At 38.5% G+C, this 18491-nt stretch overlaps 1 protein-coding gene across 1 annotated transcript in view; it reads right to left on the bottom strand.

Annotated features, from left to right (window-relative positions):
* Tmc1 (transmembrane channel like 1) overlaps positions 1 to 18491 on the bottom strand; it is a 200393-nt gene that overhangs the window by 8587 nt on the left and 173315 nt on the right. Inside the window, exons 15-16 of the mRNA XM_035441572.1 lie at positions 14114 to 14242; positions 4145 to 4212 (exon numbers count right to left, since the gene is read on the bottom strand). Of these exons, the coding sequence (XP_035297463.1) occupies positions 4145 to 4212; positions 14114 to 14242 (197 nt within the window). The remainder of the gene's footprint in view (positions 1 to 4144; positions 4213 to 14113; positions 14243 to 18491) is intronic.

Here is an 18491-nt window from a genome sequence, read left to right as displayed (position 1 = left end):
CTCACTGCACATGAGCCATCCTAAAGTTAATTCTTTCCTTTGAAAAGTGAAATCTTGCCACAATTTAAATTATCCTGTTTGAGGGCGCTAAACAACACATCTGAATGACGTCATAGTGAACAGACTGTAAACTTTGTAAGTAGTTATTTTTTAATGGGAAGATAGATTTTAAAACTTCACTATGTACCTTTGATACACATCACTGTATAACTAGCAAGATAGAAGTTGGCATTCAAAAAAATAATATGTTACCAATTGTCCCAGTTAATTCAAATTGCAAAGCTTAGTACATGGGGCTGATCAGGTCCACTTTGTTCTAAAACTCAGGGTTGCATTTGTGACTTGTTTGGACCAATAAAAGATTATTACATTAAGATACATCAGCACTGGTTGAAAACTTTACCAGTTCTATGTGGTTTTTATGTCCTTCTCTTCCAACTGCCCTGAGAGCAATGTTCCAGGTAGAGGCTATTCCATCAGTAAGCATCTCTAAAGTAAGAATAAGGCATGGGATCAGAGTTCTCCCTCAACCCACACGAGATATTTTATTTCTCTAAATTGTGAAGGTAAGAGGGGTTCTGTTTCATTTATGTACAACCTGAGTCCAAGACAAAATTTGACACACAAATCAAAATCTAGATTTTTCTAAAACTACCTCCCTCTATGTGCATGTGGAGTTACATGATATGAATGCTTTATGTAAGTGATTTATAAGACTAGAAGAATGTCCATTAAAGGATATTGCCCCTTCCTCTATAATGCATTTGTGTCAATGTGGGATAGTTATGTTAGGCATGATTATGACTTGATTATTGTTTTCATTTGCAAGTTAAGCATGGCATAAGGAGATATGATTATGTGTCAACTTGACAAGAAGTGGATTTTTGATGACTAATCTTGGTTGTCAGCTTGACTGCATTTGAAAGTAACCAAGACCCAAGCAACTTGGCATACATGTGAAGGATTTTTCTTGGTTGGATTATTAGAACTGGGAGACCCAGCCTAAATCTACATCATTTGACATCAGAAGATCCACCAAAAATCTGAGCCACACCTTCTGGTGGCAGCCTACATAAAAGGACATGGAAGAACAAAGCTTGTACTTTCTGTCTGCTTGCCCTTGATCTCATTGGCAAGTGCATCTATCCTGAGGTATCCCTTCCCTGTTGTTAGAACCCACTTCTTTAGAATCCCAACATTAACCTAAAACTTGAAGTTGTATAGAATATCAATGAGACTCCAGCACCAGATTGGGACTGCTGAGATGTCTGAACTATAACCAGAACTTTGGCCTTTCTGTCAGGAGAAAGCCATTGCTGGATTACTCAGAGCACAGCCCGCAAGCCCCTCTAAAAATCACACATATATGTATCTCATTCTATTAGCTCTGTTCCTTAGAAAACCCTGAGTAATACAGTAGGTGTACAACAATTTCAAAATAATCATAGACATGATGAGTGTATGACTTGAAAGGCATAACCTAGAAAAACAAGTCCCACCACAATAATGCCTGAGTCTTGGTTTGTGACTTACAATCAGTTCATCCCACTAAGCCCCTTACCCAGACCTAATGCCATCATCTGTCGGCTAAAAAAAATCATTATACCATCTTAGCTTCATAACACAACTTTCTCCTCAGATGATAAAAGCAAAGGGAAGCATTTTTTATTTGACCCTCCTTGTTGCTCCAGGGCCACACATGTATCAGATAAATTACTCAACCCTGAACAACTGAGAAAATTAGGGGAGAGGGTGATGACAGGTCATTGTTTAATATTTACTGCTCCTTTATATTCTGCTCTTTTAAAAATAGCATGTGCTTTTCCCATTTCGTGTTACACAAATGTATGGTATTTAGATTTAAACTAAGAGAGCAAATAAAGGTTTATTGATCATTAAGTTAAATCACAACAAATGCTTTCACTTTAATGATATCTGTGTAAGTAATCTACAATCTTCAGCAACTCTTAAAGCAATAATTGAATATCTGTAGTGGAACATAAAAATCCCTATCATGTTTTGATTATTTTAATAGAAAATACCTAATAGGCACCAGCACCTCATGTTTATAGACTAACAGAATCATGGTGTGTGTGACCCTGTGTGGAAACAATCTACTATTCTAACATGTTACCATCCCCACACCTTCCTACCACACCACATTCTCAAACCCTCACCAACTGCCTGGAAGTTAGGCAAAGAATATCCATGCAAAATACTGCCCTTGTGCTAAATAATAGATTAATAGGTATGCTGCCTCTGAAACTCAGAATGTGTGTTTCTTTGTTATATGCACAAAACACAAATCACTTCCTGACTTGTAAAGATCTGGAGGGAGGGATCTGTTTCATGTATGCATAGCCTACTTGACTCTAAACAAAATTTAGTATGTAATTTAAAATCTAGACTTCCCTAAAATTATATACTCTTGTACCTAAAGTCCTACTCAAATTCCCCAGAAGTGAGCCTGAGCAGTGTAAAAGAATGAACCCAAAGTGGCAATACAGAGATTTCAAGCATGCAGCTTTCTGTCCATTAACAAACTGTAAAAACAATTACATTTTCTCAGTATTGTAGTATGAACAATGGCAGACTAGTCATAAAATTACAAGCAAAATCAATCAGGGTAGCAATTACAATGGCTTTTCTGACAATAAAAGTGAATTCTAGACAAATCTATTCTGTTAGCTCTGAAAGAATACAATAGACATTTGGCATAAGCCTGCACTGATGGCATCAGCAGTCCAGAGGCATTGATAGCACTGTAAGGATACCATGGGCAGGAGGATGAGGTTTTGCACCACTCCAGTAGCTGTGATGCCCACTTTCTGCCATGGAAGATGCTTCTCCTCTGGGAGGTGAAGGATTAGAACTCATTGGAGCTGCTCCCTCACTCTCTTGGGCCTGTAACCCTCAGGTTATACCTCGTCATTCTTCCATACATGAAGAATAAAGGATGTGTTCTAGTCCTTAGCAACACTCAGGATACAGGAGCCATATTTACAAAAAGTAGAAAGCAAGGGAGGGGACAGAAATTGCATTCTTAACCATTCTGACTTGACAACCAAAATAAATGTATTTTTTGTATTATTTGCACTGGTTCACCTATGGAAGCATAAATCCAATAGGCCCCATTGGTGTAATGATGGAGGCTTGGAAAGGTCCTTATGCTATTGGTTTTCATTTCTGAAGCAAAATGGTTTTCATTTCTGAAGAGGGTGCCAGGCTCTATCAGCATACAATGGGTCTAATGAGCCTGATTGAAAGATTTGAATGATATATAAAATTAATTTTAAAAAAAGAAAACACCAGCTGAAACTATCTTGGCACCTATGATAGGACAATGGTGTAGTCAGTCTTCAGCACATGTCCCCAGGAAGAAAGAGCAGCTTCACTGTAACTGCCTGTGGGTTGGTATGCTCACAGAGAGTGACAGATTCTAAGACACATCATCCCCAGATGAATTTCATGCTGTGATTCAATTTTTAAAACTCAAAACTGGTTTTCACTCTATCAACTTATCATAACCTGTCAGAATTTATAGTGAAAATGCTTCCACTTAATAGAAGAGATGACAATCTTTTCACATCAAAATAAAAATTCCCTTGTGCAAATGGCCCTACTCGGCACATTACAAAGTGAAGATCTTATTTCTAACTTGCACTTCCTAAAATATGTGTTGTATCTAGTTCTATAAGCTGCTGGGTATGGTAAGATTTTTTTAGTAGTTATCAAATATGCTTTTAGTATGTTGAATAGTGACAAGAAAATGTTATCGGTTTTTTCAAAAGCCATGTACAACAGCATATCTCATTCCTTACAGGAGCTAATGTGATTGACCATTGATGAGTGATTGTTTCCTGTTCAATCCTGGTGTGACAGGATGTAAGAAGAGAATCTTCAAATCAATCCAGCAGAAAGAGCATAGACTCACAATTTTTAATGAAGGAGAACTCTGCCAGACAGGCTCATGACTGAAATATGGAAAAATCAAGCTATCTACACCACTCATCTCTCCCTAGAAAAATAATGAGCTGGAATCCACAGAATGGGGTCTTCTCTATACCTACCAGCATTTCCTTTTACAACAATGACCTTGGAGACTTTTCCCTACATGCTCAAAAATGTTCAACAGCTGACATACCAGATCATGCCTTGGTTGAAGATCAGAGCGAGGACATTGCCACTGATGTCAAATTCTGTATATGAAGGCTAAAGAAAACACACACACACACTGAGTTAGTATTTCCAACTGAAAGCAAGCAGTAAGTGCTTTCACATCAATGTACCTAAGTCTACTACTTGCCCTTCAACGACAGTAGCAGAATAATGACTAGAATACATAAAACAAGAAGGATGTAATACTTTTCAACACACAAAGACTCATTTTAAAAACCAGTTGTGGGGCTGATAAAATGGCTTTAGTGGTAAAGGGTGCTTGCTGCCAAGCATGACAATTGACTTTTAATCTTGAGGCCCACATGGTGGAAAAAGAAAAAAAAAAAAAACCTCTCAACTTGTTCTCTGATCTCAACACATGTACCCATGGTATGTGTGTGACATCCCCAAGTGAAATTATGGAATATGGCAGGGCACTGTCTTCTACCTGATGACAAAAAATTACATCTTTTCATTAGAAACAGCTTGACAGTACATTTTAAGGCTTTCGAAATCTCACTTTCTTTGATCTGGTAAGTCTACTTGTAGGAATTTGTCTGAACAATGTTATCTGAAATGCTGATAAATTTTAACAAGAAATGATGAAACCATTTATGTGGCCAACTTTAAATACATACAATATACTTGTACCATGATATACCATTGCTGATAACTTTGAACAGTTTGGAAGTCTATTATATCAGTGAAAACCATGCTCTAATGTTAAACAAAAGTGTGTAATAGTCTACTATTTAGTTTATTCATGTACTATTTTTTAAGAAATCCTATGTGGAACTGTAAGTAGAAAAAAGGACCAGTGCGTCATCAGGAAATGGGAGTGACACAGAATTTTGTGTATTTAACATTTTTCAAAAATGTGAATTAACTTTATAGAAAAGTAAATATAGAAAAAGAAATATAAAAAATGCAGGAACTACTAAAGTAAATGCTCAATTACCATGGCATAAGCAATCCTGTCCAGCCCAGGGCAGCAGCTCCAAGCTGCTTTTAAGAGGTCCCCCAATAGTACTGCAATAGGTCCTTGTCCAAGGGCAGCCCATCCAAAGACTTCCTGATCATACATTAGCTATCCTAGTAGGAAAGCTTCTAAATCAATGAACTTCATCCTAATTAGCACGGACAATACAATCAGCTCCTTCTTAATTTGAGATAGAGCATAGGAATTAAGATGGCCAAGAAGATTGCATTAGAGAAACGTGGAGAGTGGAAGGTTCCTGTGATCTTCAGTCCCAGTAACAGCCCCATGCCTCAACACATATATACACATACATATATACACATAAATACACACAGTAACAGCCCCATGCTTCAACACATATATACACATACATATATACACATAAATACACACAGTAACAGCCCCATGCCTCAACACATATATACACATACATATATACACATAAATATACACAGTAACAGCCCCATGTCTCAACACATATACATATATACACATAAATATACACACATATATTAGCATGCATACATACATACACAAATAATCATACTCATACACACATGCACATACACACATACATGTACACATATGTACATACAACACATGGGCACATATACATAAGCATACCACGATGACAAGAGAATCTCAATTTTATTTATGCCTAAGAACTCAGGGCAGGATGGAAATCAAAGGGTGGAAGGAGAGAATGTATTACATACACATTTGAAATTGTCAAAGAACTTACTTAAATTATGTCAGGAGGCACATGTAAGAAGATACTATTTTGCCTTCACAATTTAAAAATGTGGAGAATCTATCTTGAAACAGATCCAGGGCATAAACAGCAAACGTGACAGAATAATAATGCTTAAGCAAGATATAATAGTAAGATAAGGTATAATGAAGAACAGCCCTGTGTGTTCAGTAAGGACAAAGATGACCTAGAAAATATCAATATAAACTTATTCAAGACAGTGCTAGAGTATTGAGTCTGAAGTTTTTTCTGGAAGTGTAATGTTCACAGTATACAAAAGGATTATCCTAAAACTTAGGTTATAAAATCAACAACAAAAAGTGTCCTTCACCTCAAAAGTCTATGGGAAGAGAGATCTAACTTAGGTGATAGAGCACTCACCTGACACACACAAAACCCCAGCCCCAGAACAGAACAGGGATGGTGGTGCATGCCTGCAATCTGAACATTTGGGAGGTGGAGGCAGGAGATTCAGAAAGTTCAAGATCGCTCTCAGCTACACAGCAAGTCAGAGGCCAGACCCTGTATAGATTGATGAAAAAGTGGGGGGGATGAGTGGAAGGAAGGAAGGGAGGGAAGCAGAAAGGGAGGGAGAAAAGTGGGAGGGAGGGAGAAGGGGGAAGGAAGGAGGAAAGGAGGGAGAGGTGAACAGGGGAAGAAAGCAAGAACTTCCTCTAGCTGGACAATATGAGCTCCAGAACTCTCCATTCACTGGAGAGCTCTGTCCTATGCTGTTGAAGCCTTTTGCCTGGAGCTTGATTTTTGCCCAGAGTCTGTGAGATCCCAAAACACATTTGAAAACTGCTGCATTGGGTGGTCTGCACCATCTGTGGCCTGGAACAGCTTCTTGCTGCCATTTCAAGACTCAAAGCTTCAACTGCTACCTCTTTTGATATCAGGAATTAGCCAAGTATGGGACATGGCTTCAATTCAACCCTTTAAGTTCTTATTCTTTTATTCTTCCACAAAGTCATTTTGAAAGAGATATTGGACACCTAACTAGCTGACTGGAAAAGGAAGAGCCGGAGAGACAGCTCAGTGGTCAAGAACACTTGTTGCAAAGGACCTCAGTTCAGTTCTCAGCACCCATAAATACCTGTAACTGCAGTTCTAAGAGATCCAACATCTTTCTGGCTTCTGTGGTTACTAATACACATGTATTGCACATTCAAGCATGTAGGTACTCACACATCCATATAAAATAAAAATAAATAAATAAATAAATAAATACTTTAAAAAAGAAAGCACAAGGGACATACTGGGAATCTCCTGGCCTCTCCAGCACAGCAGAAGTATCTAAAGGAATAAAGTGTTATTTTTCTAAACTGACAGGAAACAGTGAGATTGCAAGGGTGTCCTCTGTGCCCTGTTGACTTCTGTACAGACATTGAATTTACATTTGAGTAGTAAGCTCTGCCCGAACATTTCCTGAGTACGCGAGCTAGGCCAGTCACTTGTCTCTTGAGGATCCATTTTCTGCACAGATAAATCAATGAAATGAAATAGGTCTGGAGTCAGCATGTTACAGCCCATAAACTGAAGATGGATGGCCTTTTGCTTTTGTAAGTGGTTTTTTATTAGAATAAAGCTGCACCTACTCCCCCTCCTGCATTGTCTTCCCCCAGATTTGAATTAAAACAGAGCTTATTGGCCCAGTTGTTTAAAAAAATTGTTTCTCTGTAAACCCTTTACAAATGAAATTCGATATGCTATGTAGTAAATACATAACACTCCACTCTAAAAATGCCACACAAAGTTATGTAGATATGTATGAGCCAGTGTTCATTCTTTTAGAGGGAAGCTTTTTGAAACCATGAGATTATATTATATTTAAAGTATCAAAAATATTCACCAAATGGAAGTTAATTTGCAATATATTTAATTGCCTCTGAAGTAGGAAAAACAATGCATTAAAAATTAAATAGTGCATGAGAATGGGGGAAAATATGCATGTTTCCTTGAAACCTGAGATAATGTAATGAGTGTAGTGTAAGAAGTTCATCTGTGGCCCCTCACCCTGCCTACAGTTCCAGCAACAGAAGGACTCACTTGGATTTGGTCAGAGGATAGGAACTGAGGAATAGAAGTCATATATATATATATATTGGACTTTACAGTGGGCTAGAATCAGACATCTATCTAGGGAAGGTATATGGCTCACTGGACAAACTTCCTGGGGAAATCCATTGTGTCCCTGAAAAATTGAGTTGTGTGGAGCAGAATGCCACCATCCAGATGTTAGGAAATGCAATCAGGACCTCAGAGCCAATATATTCTGCCTTTGCAAGGACCCGCCTGGCTGTTTCCACACAATTCCCAATTCCCACGGCTGTACCACTCCACTCGGTGCTGCAGGCTAAGCCTGGGCTGTGACTCCAGAGCAGTGGTGCCTGTGTGTGGTCTCCAGACTGGAGTCACCAGGTCACCAAGGAGCTGGAAAGAAAAGTTAATTCTGGGGCCCTGCCCCGGAGCTACTAAATAGAACTGCTAAATTCTCCCAGGCCCTCTGTGGACTCTGATAGTTTCTGATAAATTTGAGAACCGCAGCTCTTGGATAAGCTTTAGCTTCATCTACCAGGATGATTCAGCCCTCGAGGTTTTGCCCTTCAGCCCAGCTGAGAAGTAGGATCCTGCAGATTGACTCTCTCCACATCCAGAGGGCAACGTCATCTAAAGCCTGTTCTGTAGGGTCTCCATATTAATTCTTGATCCATTGTGGCATGCCCACGTCTTCTTACTGCCTCTGTATCATGCTATCTTTTGGATGGCAATCTCATACTTGCCCATATCTTCTATCTTGTGCCCTTTATTCATTCAAGTTTACTCCATTCTACTGAATGTAATGTCGAATCCAGCGAGCACTGGAAGTTTAAAAGGCCATATATTGCATTTAGTTTTTGGCAGTATTTAGATATCCTGAGTGACAGTGAACATTCCATGTGTTATAAATGTGGTTAATGGCTTTGAAGTAAATTAGATAGGAGTTCTAATTGTAACTCTACCATTACCTAGCTATATGCCATTGGCTTAACAGTCTTTAAGCCTTGGTTTATTATGGAGTGGGAATAATACCAAGTTCACAGCATTGTTTTTTTTTAACATGGAATGAAAACATAACTTACAAATATAAACTATTTGTAACACTTCTGATACATAGGAAATTAAGAATAGAATGTTACAGAAGGCTGAATTATTAGGACTCCACTCAGATGGTCTGACTATCATGCATATTTATGAATAATCTTGAGCCTCTTCATCAGATCTCAAGGAAATCTCTCATGGGTTCTAATTTGTATTAATGTAGCAAAGATTAAATGTAGCAAAGATTAAAAATACAAGTATAAAGAAGGTGGATTTGTTCACACATGCTGGCATACAATCCTACATCTTTTCAAATACCCTTGATTCTTTTTGTTGATGAACACTAAGCCTGCTGTCAGTGTAAATTAAATGTTAGGTTAAAATATGCTATATTTTAAAAGTTGTGAGATAGTATACTTTAAGTGTTCTCAAAACAAAAAATGATGAATATGTGTGATACAACATGTTAATTGGTTTAATTTAGCCATGCCATTGTGAACATACTGTATTCTGTATCATAATTGTACATGACTTTATTTATGAGCTAAATAGATGAATGGAAAAATGTTAGGTTAAGACATTCTTTATTGAACTTGTGAGCAATAACAAAAATACAATAAAATAGAATGAAAGAGAAAAAAGGCACCTTTTATCTATCCAAGCAAACCAGCTTAGGGAAATACATTGTAAGGAACAAATTCATGTGCACCACTATGATACATATATGATGATGTTTACCTCTATTAATATAGCCGAAGATCACCATGATAGTTATCTTAACAAAAACAGATACAGTTCAACTGACAACAAATAAACTACTGCAATTTTTTCTAAATCTAGATGTAGAATATATAACCATTAAAAATCATATTTTAAAAGAACAAAATTATATCACTTGTGGAAAAAATGATGAAAGGCAGATCATTGTGATGAAAATATACTAAGACTCATAAAAATAGTAATTGAATGTTTTCTATCATTATGCAATGTCTGAAAGCCTGAAATGGACATAAAATTAAAATTTGGACAATTAAGGTGTTGAAGGGGAAATGGGAGGAGAATAAACAAAGGATGACTATGATAAAATGTATATTATATGCTATCTTAAAATATCATAGCAAATCTGATTGTTTTGTACAGCTAATCTATGTTAATAAAAATGAATTTATATTATAGAAGGTTAAGGTTTTGGCTAAGTGGTAGAGCACAAGTTAGCATGAGCAAGGCCTTGGGCTCAGCCCCCAGCTCACAAATAATAGCATGCTATAATCTAGCAGTAACATGAAGTTGTGATGACAAAGCCAGTGAGGTGCTCAAAAATAGGCATATAGATTACCTGTCCACGTACAGAACACATGTATACATACATACATAAATACACTTATGTAATCTATAATGGGACATCTTAAAACATAATGTTTATGTACATATGTGTAACATTAAGATTATTTGATTCTGATAATATAAATGTTCTCACTACTGGTAGAATTATCTAGAATTTTTACTTTTATATTAACTTTATTGTATTTTACTACAATTTTTCTACAAAAATCTCACGATATTTTTGAAATTCCAAGAAACAAAGAAATGCTATATTTTTTATGGCAAAAGGATACAGTTTCTCTCTATTTTCTCAAGATATTTGGGAATCTCTCCTCACCTCATCTCAAGTTTTTCTTTCCTTCATGGTAAGTGCTTTCTGGACCAACTTATCAATTAGCAAATCTAAAGCAAGAGCAGAGAAACACTGCAGTGTTCATCTCTGGGGTCCTGTCTCATTTGTCCCTTCCAGGAAATGTCTTCTTCATCTCTTGAAATTCGACTCATTCTACAAGATCAACTCAAATGTCTCCTCTGAGCATACATCTCTCCCCCTTCCCCCCCCTCTTATTTTCTGTCTTCCCTCATGTATACTCCACAGTCCATGAACAATTCATCTGTCCTTTGCTAATTACCTTTTTTGACTTTCTTAATTCTTACAGCTTGCAAGGTAAGGGTAGTGGTATTTGTAGAATTGAAGAATGAATATCCTAATGGTTGAAGGTGACTGTTTCTGTCTGTTTTTTTCCAATTGGGAATATGAGTCTAATATGGACAAGTTTTCTAATATGTCAACAAAGAAAATGTATTATGCAGAAGTTCCCAGTTTAAAAAGCTTTAGTTCATTAAAAATATCCAAACATTAGGCAAGCAAATTAAAATCAATATTTCAGGTCCAAGCTTCCTATTCTCTGTGGGTTCCAGTAGCCTCATCTCCTCTATGCCCCTCAGTACCTTACATGGGTTTGCTCATAGTGGCCAGCACCAGCAGGCTTCCAAGGAAGTCAGTCAGTCAACTGGCAGGATGAAATAATCCATAAGAAAGATACGTCATCCAACATTAACATTTTATAACTTGTTTTGATTTTGAGCTTTCCTTCAAAGAACCTTACAAAGGTAAAATAAGAGAGAATTCTTTCTTTATGACTCAAAAAACAGAAACCTATTTCCTGTACTTTGTACTAACCCAAGCGCTCTGTCAGCACTCAATAAATAATAAATTATAGTCATTTAATTACAGCTTTTATGCATCCAGGTCATGTTATATTGACTTCATATTCATAGTCAACTTTTCTACCACTTAAGAAGAAAGCAGCAAGGGATAAAAGGCAAACAAAAGACAAGCCATGATCTAAGAAAGAGATGCAATTTTTGTGTCTGCCTCTGAAGAGCTGAATCAGGCAGGGAAAATAGAAATGAATCTAAGCCAGATGAATACCTCATAACAAGCAATAGGAGAGCTGTACAGGGGCATCCGGGCTCTGCTGCATTACCTCACAGACATGAACCAGAGAGCATTACCTAAGTGCTTTTGCCTCATCTGAGGGGCACCTTAAGTGAGGGTGTCAGAGATGATCTAATAAAAAGCACTGTCTCAAAGTCAGATAGCCAAAAGATGTAACCCAGAATCTTGAATGTGCCCTTAGTCTAGATACAAGAAAGCATGAGATAGAAGTGAGATCCCCCGTGCCAACTATTTCTTCACTGGTTGGAAGAGAACCATTGCTGGCTTAGAACACACAACCACAACAACTCTGTGGGCCCAGGCAACTAAGAGGCAGAGTTCTTCCGGCTGCCAGTGCTGCCCTGGTGGTATCAGGATGTTTAGGTACAAGTTCATCCATACAGTCAACAGAAAGCATTTGCCATGTGACTAGCCTGATTCAAACAAGAAATTTTTCTTCGTGCATTCCTCCCCGTGAGGGGCAATGGGTAATAAGCAGTTTAAAAAGAAATGTCCAGTAGCTGTACATCTTGTTCATAAATCAAAAGTCAAGTTGCCATAGCATTAGATGGGCTATGTTAGAATGGTGGTCTGAGAACTCTGAGGAGGTGGCCTACTGAAGGGATGTTTAATGACAAGAAAGAAATGGCCATACCCAGTTCTAGGGTACCAGTATCCCTTTGAGGGATAAATAGTTAAGTGCAAATGAAAAAAAACCTTTTTTTCTGTTTGAAAATTTTTAAAGTTCCATATGTGTGAAAATTATAATGCAGCAATTAGGGGCAGGCAGCAAGAAAAGCAACAAACTCTTTGATAGCCTGAGAGTCCTAGGAAGGTAGCACATTCAGGGTGCTCACAAAGCCATGGAGGGCTTAAACACAGGGGTGCCACCAGTTCTGCAACTTGCATTTCTATGGATTAACTGAAACTGATTTTATTTGTACAAATGGGCAACGGAGACCTGTTGACATGTCAGACCAAGAACCATGTGTGCTCTGCCACTTCCCTAAGTTTAGGGAGATTTTAACCTGGGCACAGAGGGAAAGCTGGTGATAAATTAACATCAGAGAGGTTCAGAGAAGCCTGAGCTATTGTTTCAGGATGCTGCTGGGCTCCGCTTCAGCAAAGCCCTGTCAGCAAATTGTGTCTTCCTTGAAATCTCCACAGTTCCCCGCTGTTGTGTCTGTCAGGCCTGTGTTAGTCAGTGAACGTCATAAAGTAAACGCCATCTTCACTGAATCCTTTCATTCCCTCATGTACTACGTAGTAACTATCACGTGATAATTTCCCAGTCCTACAGCAAAACCCACAGGAATATAAAGAGTATACAGTTTACAGCAATCATGTATCAGTTCCAACTGGCTTCATGGGAAGTGAACTGACCATTGGACCAAGGTTTCCTTCAACATTCTGACAGTTCAAAGGCTGTGACACAAATAATATAAACTCACAGATATGGGAGTTCAAGCTGAAGATCAGAAAAACAAAGCAGCCAAACCACCAGAGAGCTCTTACCTCTCCCAAGGTTGGAGTGATCGTGTCCTCAATGTAGCTAGAGACTAATTGTCAGCTCTGAGAACCTGTGCTGTCTTATATACCTCTCTAGTGCTGGGATCAAAGGCGTGTACTACCACTTCCCAGCTTCTATGGCTAACTAGTATGGCTGCTGGGATTAAAGCTGTGTACCACCACCACTGCCTGGCCTCTATGGCTGTGGTTAGCTTTGCATTCTGATCTCCTGGAAAGCTTTATTAAATCATAAACAGCATATCGCCACAGAGAGCCATTATTTTAAGGAGTCAAAGCTAACTTTACTTCAGTATTAGAATCCATGATGCTCAAATATGAGCTCTTCTGAGTTATAACTGTTGCAAAATGTTTAATTACACTGTGTAAAGATGTGTCACTGTGATTGTTTTAATGAAAGCTAAATGGCCAATAGCTAAGCTGGAGGGTAAGTGGGACTTTCAGGCAGAGAGAGAAAGGAGAAGGAATCACACAGAGACAGACACCGGAAGACACAGAGAGGAAATAGAAGGTTTAAGATAGAAGAGGGGTAACACCACATGGTAAAACATAGATTAAAAATCAATGGGTTAGTTTAAGTTATAAGAGCTGGTTAGGAACAAGTCTAAGTGTTTGGCTGAGCTTTCATAATAAGAAGTCTCATTATTTTGGAAGTGTCATTATTTGGGAGCTGGCTGGCAGGACAGAGAAGCATTTGTTACATAAAACTGTACTGCTGAATCTTTGTTTATTGCCATCTCACAAGGTGACCTCACTCATGTAACTCTAAGGCACCCTTCCACTTGTGGAGTGTGTGTAAATGATGAATCACAGAGGAGAAATTTGATAAGGGAGGAGTCAGCACCATACTTACATATCCATATTCCAAATCCCAGCACCAGCAGTAATTGCAAAACCTCACAAAGCACGCTCTGAGGAAGTCACCAATGAGGATCGTGACATAAGTGGTCAGAACATCAGAAACGGTGAGCCGCACAAACTCCTGGTATGAAACAGTCTTTATTAATGAACACATTTCTGTCTTCAGAAGACCCCAATATTGATATCAAAACTGTCATGTTTCTAGGTCACTGGCTTGAAGACTATAGCTAATGATAAAAGGACAAATAAGTAGGCATATCTAGTAAATGGAAAATCACTCCCCTGTATTTTGTTACTCTTAAGCTAAGCAGCTGCATCCTCAAGTCTCTATACCAGCTTCTTCTTTTTACCGAGAAACTTTATGACACTGAAATTTAAAAGCAGATGGAAAAACAATCATGCATAGATTTTAGGTTTGATTCTGGCATTGAATTGCTTTGGCAGTGTAAAGTGTATATGGTACATGGAAGAAACTTCAGTGAGGTTGCTTTAAAAGCCCTGGGATTAGTTACTTTCCTTGAGGTCGGCCAAATTCATGACCAGAAGCTGCATAAGAGAGGAGGGTTTCCTTTAGCTTACAGTTTAAGGGGATACAGTCCATTAACCAGGAAAGCATAGTGGCGTAAGTGTGAGATAGCTGGTCACACTACTAACACTGCGAGAAAGCAAAGAATGAACATCAGTGGGTTCAGGCTAACCCTACCACAGACCTCCCCCCAGTGACCCACTTTCTCCAGCTTGGTTCTATCTCCTAAAGAGTCTACCACCTTTCAAACAGCTTACAATCGAGTGCTCAAACACATGAGTTTATGGAGTGTACTTCACATTCAAAGAACAATAGTGCTTTATTAAAAACCAAAAACCTTGTTTTCAACACAAGCTTTTAAAAATGTGTAGAATAAGATATGTATGTAGAATGAACTGATTTTTAACAAAATACCCACTCATGCATGTATGCATGTATGATTATATATGACATATATGTAAATACATATGTATATGAGAAAATAAAAGTTGTGGAAAGGTAAAGTCACTTCTGTGGTATGGGTTTGAATTTAAATGCAAAGTATGTGTAGTTGTGAGTTGGACAGGAAAGTCACTATTACCGTGTGGAAATAAATGAGAATACGCATTAATAAAAAAAATGGCAAATAATTATATATTTTCCTCATCATAGTTAATTTCTGCTGTTCCTTTTCTGTTTCTCTCCAATAATTTGTACCCTGAATACTAAAAACACTGAATGAAAATGTCATAATTTTGCAGAGGTGCTGTTGGTCAAGGATGGGGATACAGCTCATCTGATGGAGTGTTCACCTGGCATGTACAAAACACTGAGTTTGACCCCCAGAGCTGTGTTAACCAGCAGTGCTGGAACCAGTAACCCTAGCACTCAGGAGACAGAGGCAGGAAGATTTGAAGTTCAAGGCCATCCTCAGCTACACAGTAAATTCACATCTAGCCTGGGGTCCATGAGTTCCTGTCTTAAGGAAAAGAAAATAAGAAAAGAAGTACCACTATTCTGTAAAAAGCCCTTTGAATTTTTGACTTCCATCCATCTAGACAGTCTCCTTTCTACTAATGAGTACATTGACTCATAGAGCAAGTAGGCAATTGACAAAGTCATCTGTGAATTTCCAGACTCGTGCTTCAGAGTTGTGCCTCCTAAACTCCTGGTATCACCAGCCACCATCACCTTCCTTGCCATGACTGAGTACCATATGAAGTATTAGTAACTGATATTTATTTTATAATGTATTAAAATAAAATATATCCATCAACTACCTTATGCATAAGTTAACTATAATGCAAATACAATAAAAACAAAAGATTATTGAAAGCTTAGTATGTATTTTTAAAAGTTATTTTAGCATTAATTCCCTTGCAAAGTAACCCATCACAAAGGCCTGTAAGCAGCAGAACATTTTGACCTCAAAGCAGACAAATAGACAGAAAAAAATGAGGGAAAGGAAAGAAAGTCTTTGCCCATAGGTATTTTAAAACCTCTCATCTCTGGGCCACACAGTTCCTGATGGGGAATGTACTTCTTTGTATGTTTATCTTATTGATTATTGAATAAAACACTGTTTGGCCAATGAGACAGCAAGTTAGACAGGACTAGAAGTCAAAGAGGATTCTGGGAAATGTAGTAGAGAAGTGGTGATCCAGGCCGGAAGTGACATAGCAAAGAGACTTATATTTAGCAAGGAAAAACAGAAGTGTCCCCCTTTTCCCCTTCCTCCTCCAGCAGTGCCATGTGAGCCACCGGCAAGAGAGGGTGCCAGCGAAAGGCATCCTCTAAAGATAAGTCTTAAAACATATATAGATTTATGATAATTAAGACTGAGCTGACAGATGAGAATCCTAGTCATTGGCCAAGCAGCTTTGAACCTAATACAAGTCTCTCTGTGCATTAATTGGGGCCCTAACTCAGGTGGGCGGCTGGCATAGAGCACACACGTGGCTGTGGGGCTCGATGGCTTATAGCAGAAAGATTTATCGTAACAAGTTCCCCATCCTTGTATGGGGCTCTGCATACAGCTCTCTATGTTATTCTTATATTGTTCCTGTGTTTTTCCTTTGCAGTCTCACTGGCCTTCTTTCAGACCATCAAACTCTGTACTTTTTCAGGGTACTCAGCCCTGCCTATAGTCTTCCTCTATCAACTTCACCTAACTCACCTCCTGACTCAGTTTGTACCATCTGACAAACATTGTCATAGCATGACTGAGGCAAGCTTCCTTTGTTCCCTTAGCCAGATAAGCACTGTAAAAAGAAGCACTCAGATTCCATGCATTTTATCTGTCTCATTGACAATGTGTATCTGAAAGCCTTTTATAATTATAAGGTTACTGGCCTTGCCTCTCTCTGTAATAGACTGTGATTTTCACAAAGGGGGCCTCCATATCCTTAGAATCCAACAATTGTGGGTATGTAACAGCCATTAAGCAAATATGGAATGAGTGAATATGTGCTAGTAACTCCTGGTTATTCAGGAATGCAACCTTTCTTTTCCTTGTTCTCATTCTCAGTTTTAGTCCCTGGTCAATGTTAAGGCCCTAGCAACATGGTCTAGAGATAGATTAGTGGGCAATTTTTTTGTTTTGTTTTGTTTCCTCAGATAGCCTGGGAAGATTTCCTGAGAAGAGAAAATTTCAGAGCTGTTAGAAAGTCTCTCATGCTTCCTTAAGTAAGGGTCATCGCCCAATGTCTGAAGCATTATTCTTCCCCACGGTATGGCATTTTACTTAAAATCCACAAGGAGGATCTGAAGATGGTAGTATAAATGGTAAGTATCAATTCACAGATCACAGAAGAGATGCGCTGCTGTAGAGAAAAGAGAATCCCCTGCAAGAGTGGCTCAGGAACGTCCTCCAGACTCACTTCCTGGCACCCTGGACAAAGTCTCCTGAGGATAGCCTCACAGCTCACAACATTACTCCAGGGCATGTAGTTGAAATGTCTGGATAGCTTTGTTCTGTAAACCCAAAAGAGTCAGCAAAGGGTCAAGGCAAAACAATCTGTAAAAACAGCATAAAGGGCACATTTATGCAGACAGCATGAAGGGGCACATGTATGCAGACAGCATGAAGGGGCACGTGTATGCAGACAGCATGAAATGGCACATGTATGCAGACAGCATGAAGGGGCACATGTGTGCAGAAGCCAAGAGGCTATGCTTAGTGATAATTGTGTCCCGTGGAGATAATACAACACTGAATAAAGATTCGAGCTCTGTAATCCCACTGTGTGGATGAAATTTAGCTCCTGCCGTTGACTTCTGTAAGGTCTTGAGCAAATCTGTCTCTCAGTATTCTCATCTATAGAGTATTGATTCTCGGGTAGCTCTCGCATTGGTGACTTAAAATTTCAAGAAGTGAATACTTGGCACATTAGATGGCCATCAGTGTTACCCATTCTCAGTGTGGTCCTTAGCACTTGGTTTTTTATCCTTCCAAACACAGTGTCAGCCATGGCTTCATGTACCTACTTACTCCACAGGAAAGGTTCTGCTGTTTGTCTTTCAAATACCACTGCAATAAATTACTATTTGAGAAACACTATACAGCTTAAAGGAAAGCCAATTCAATGTTTGGTTGTTTTGGGGGTTTGTTTGTTTGTTTGTTTGTTTGTTTGTTTGTTTGAACCAAGAGAGCTTTGAGTGACACAGCATTGTGGAAAGAGAACAAAATGTAAGGCATTCATGAAAAGGAAAAGCAAACATCTGGAATGTTCTCATGGAATTACGAACTTTAGGGTACATCTTCATAATTACATAAAATCAGCTGCCTTTATTATTTCTTCATTTTTCAGAGTCTAAAGGATAGAAATATTTCCAGATACAAGAATGGAGATACTGATATCACAAG

The sequence above is a fragment of the Cricetulus griseus genome, chromosome 3 (genome assembly GCF_003668045.3).
Source record: "Cricetulus griseus strain 17A/GY chromosome 3, alternate assembly CriGri-PICRH-1.0, whole genome shotgun sequence".
Classification (NCBI taxonomy): Eukaryota; Metazoa; Chordata; class Mammalia; order Rodentia; family Cricetidae; genus Cricetulus; species Cricetulus griseus.
The sequence above is the reverse complement of the archived record's forward strand: the minus strand, read 5'-3'. Positions and strand labels throughout refer to the sequence as shown.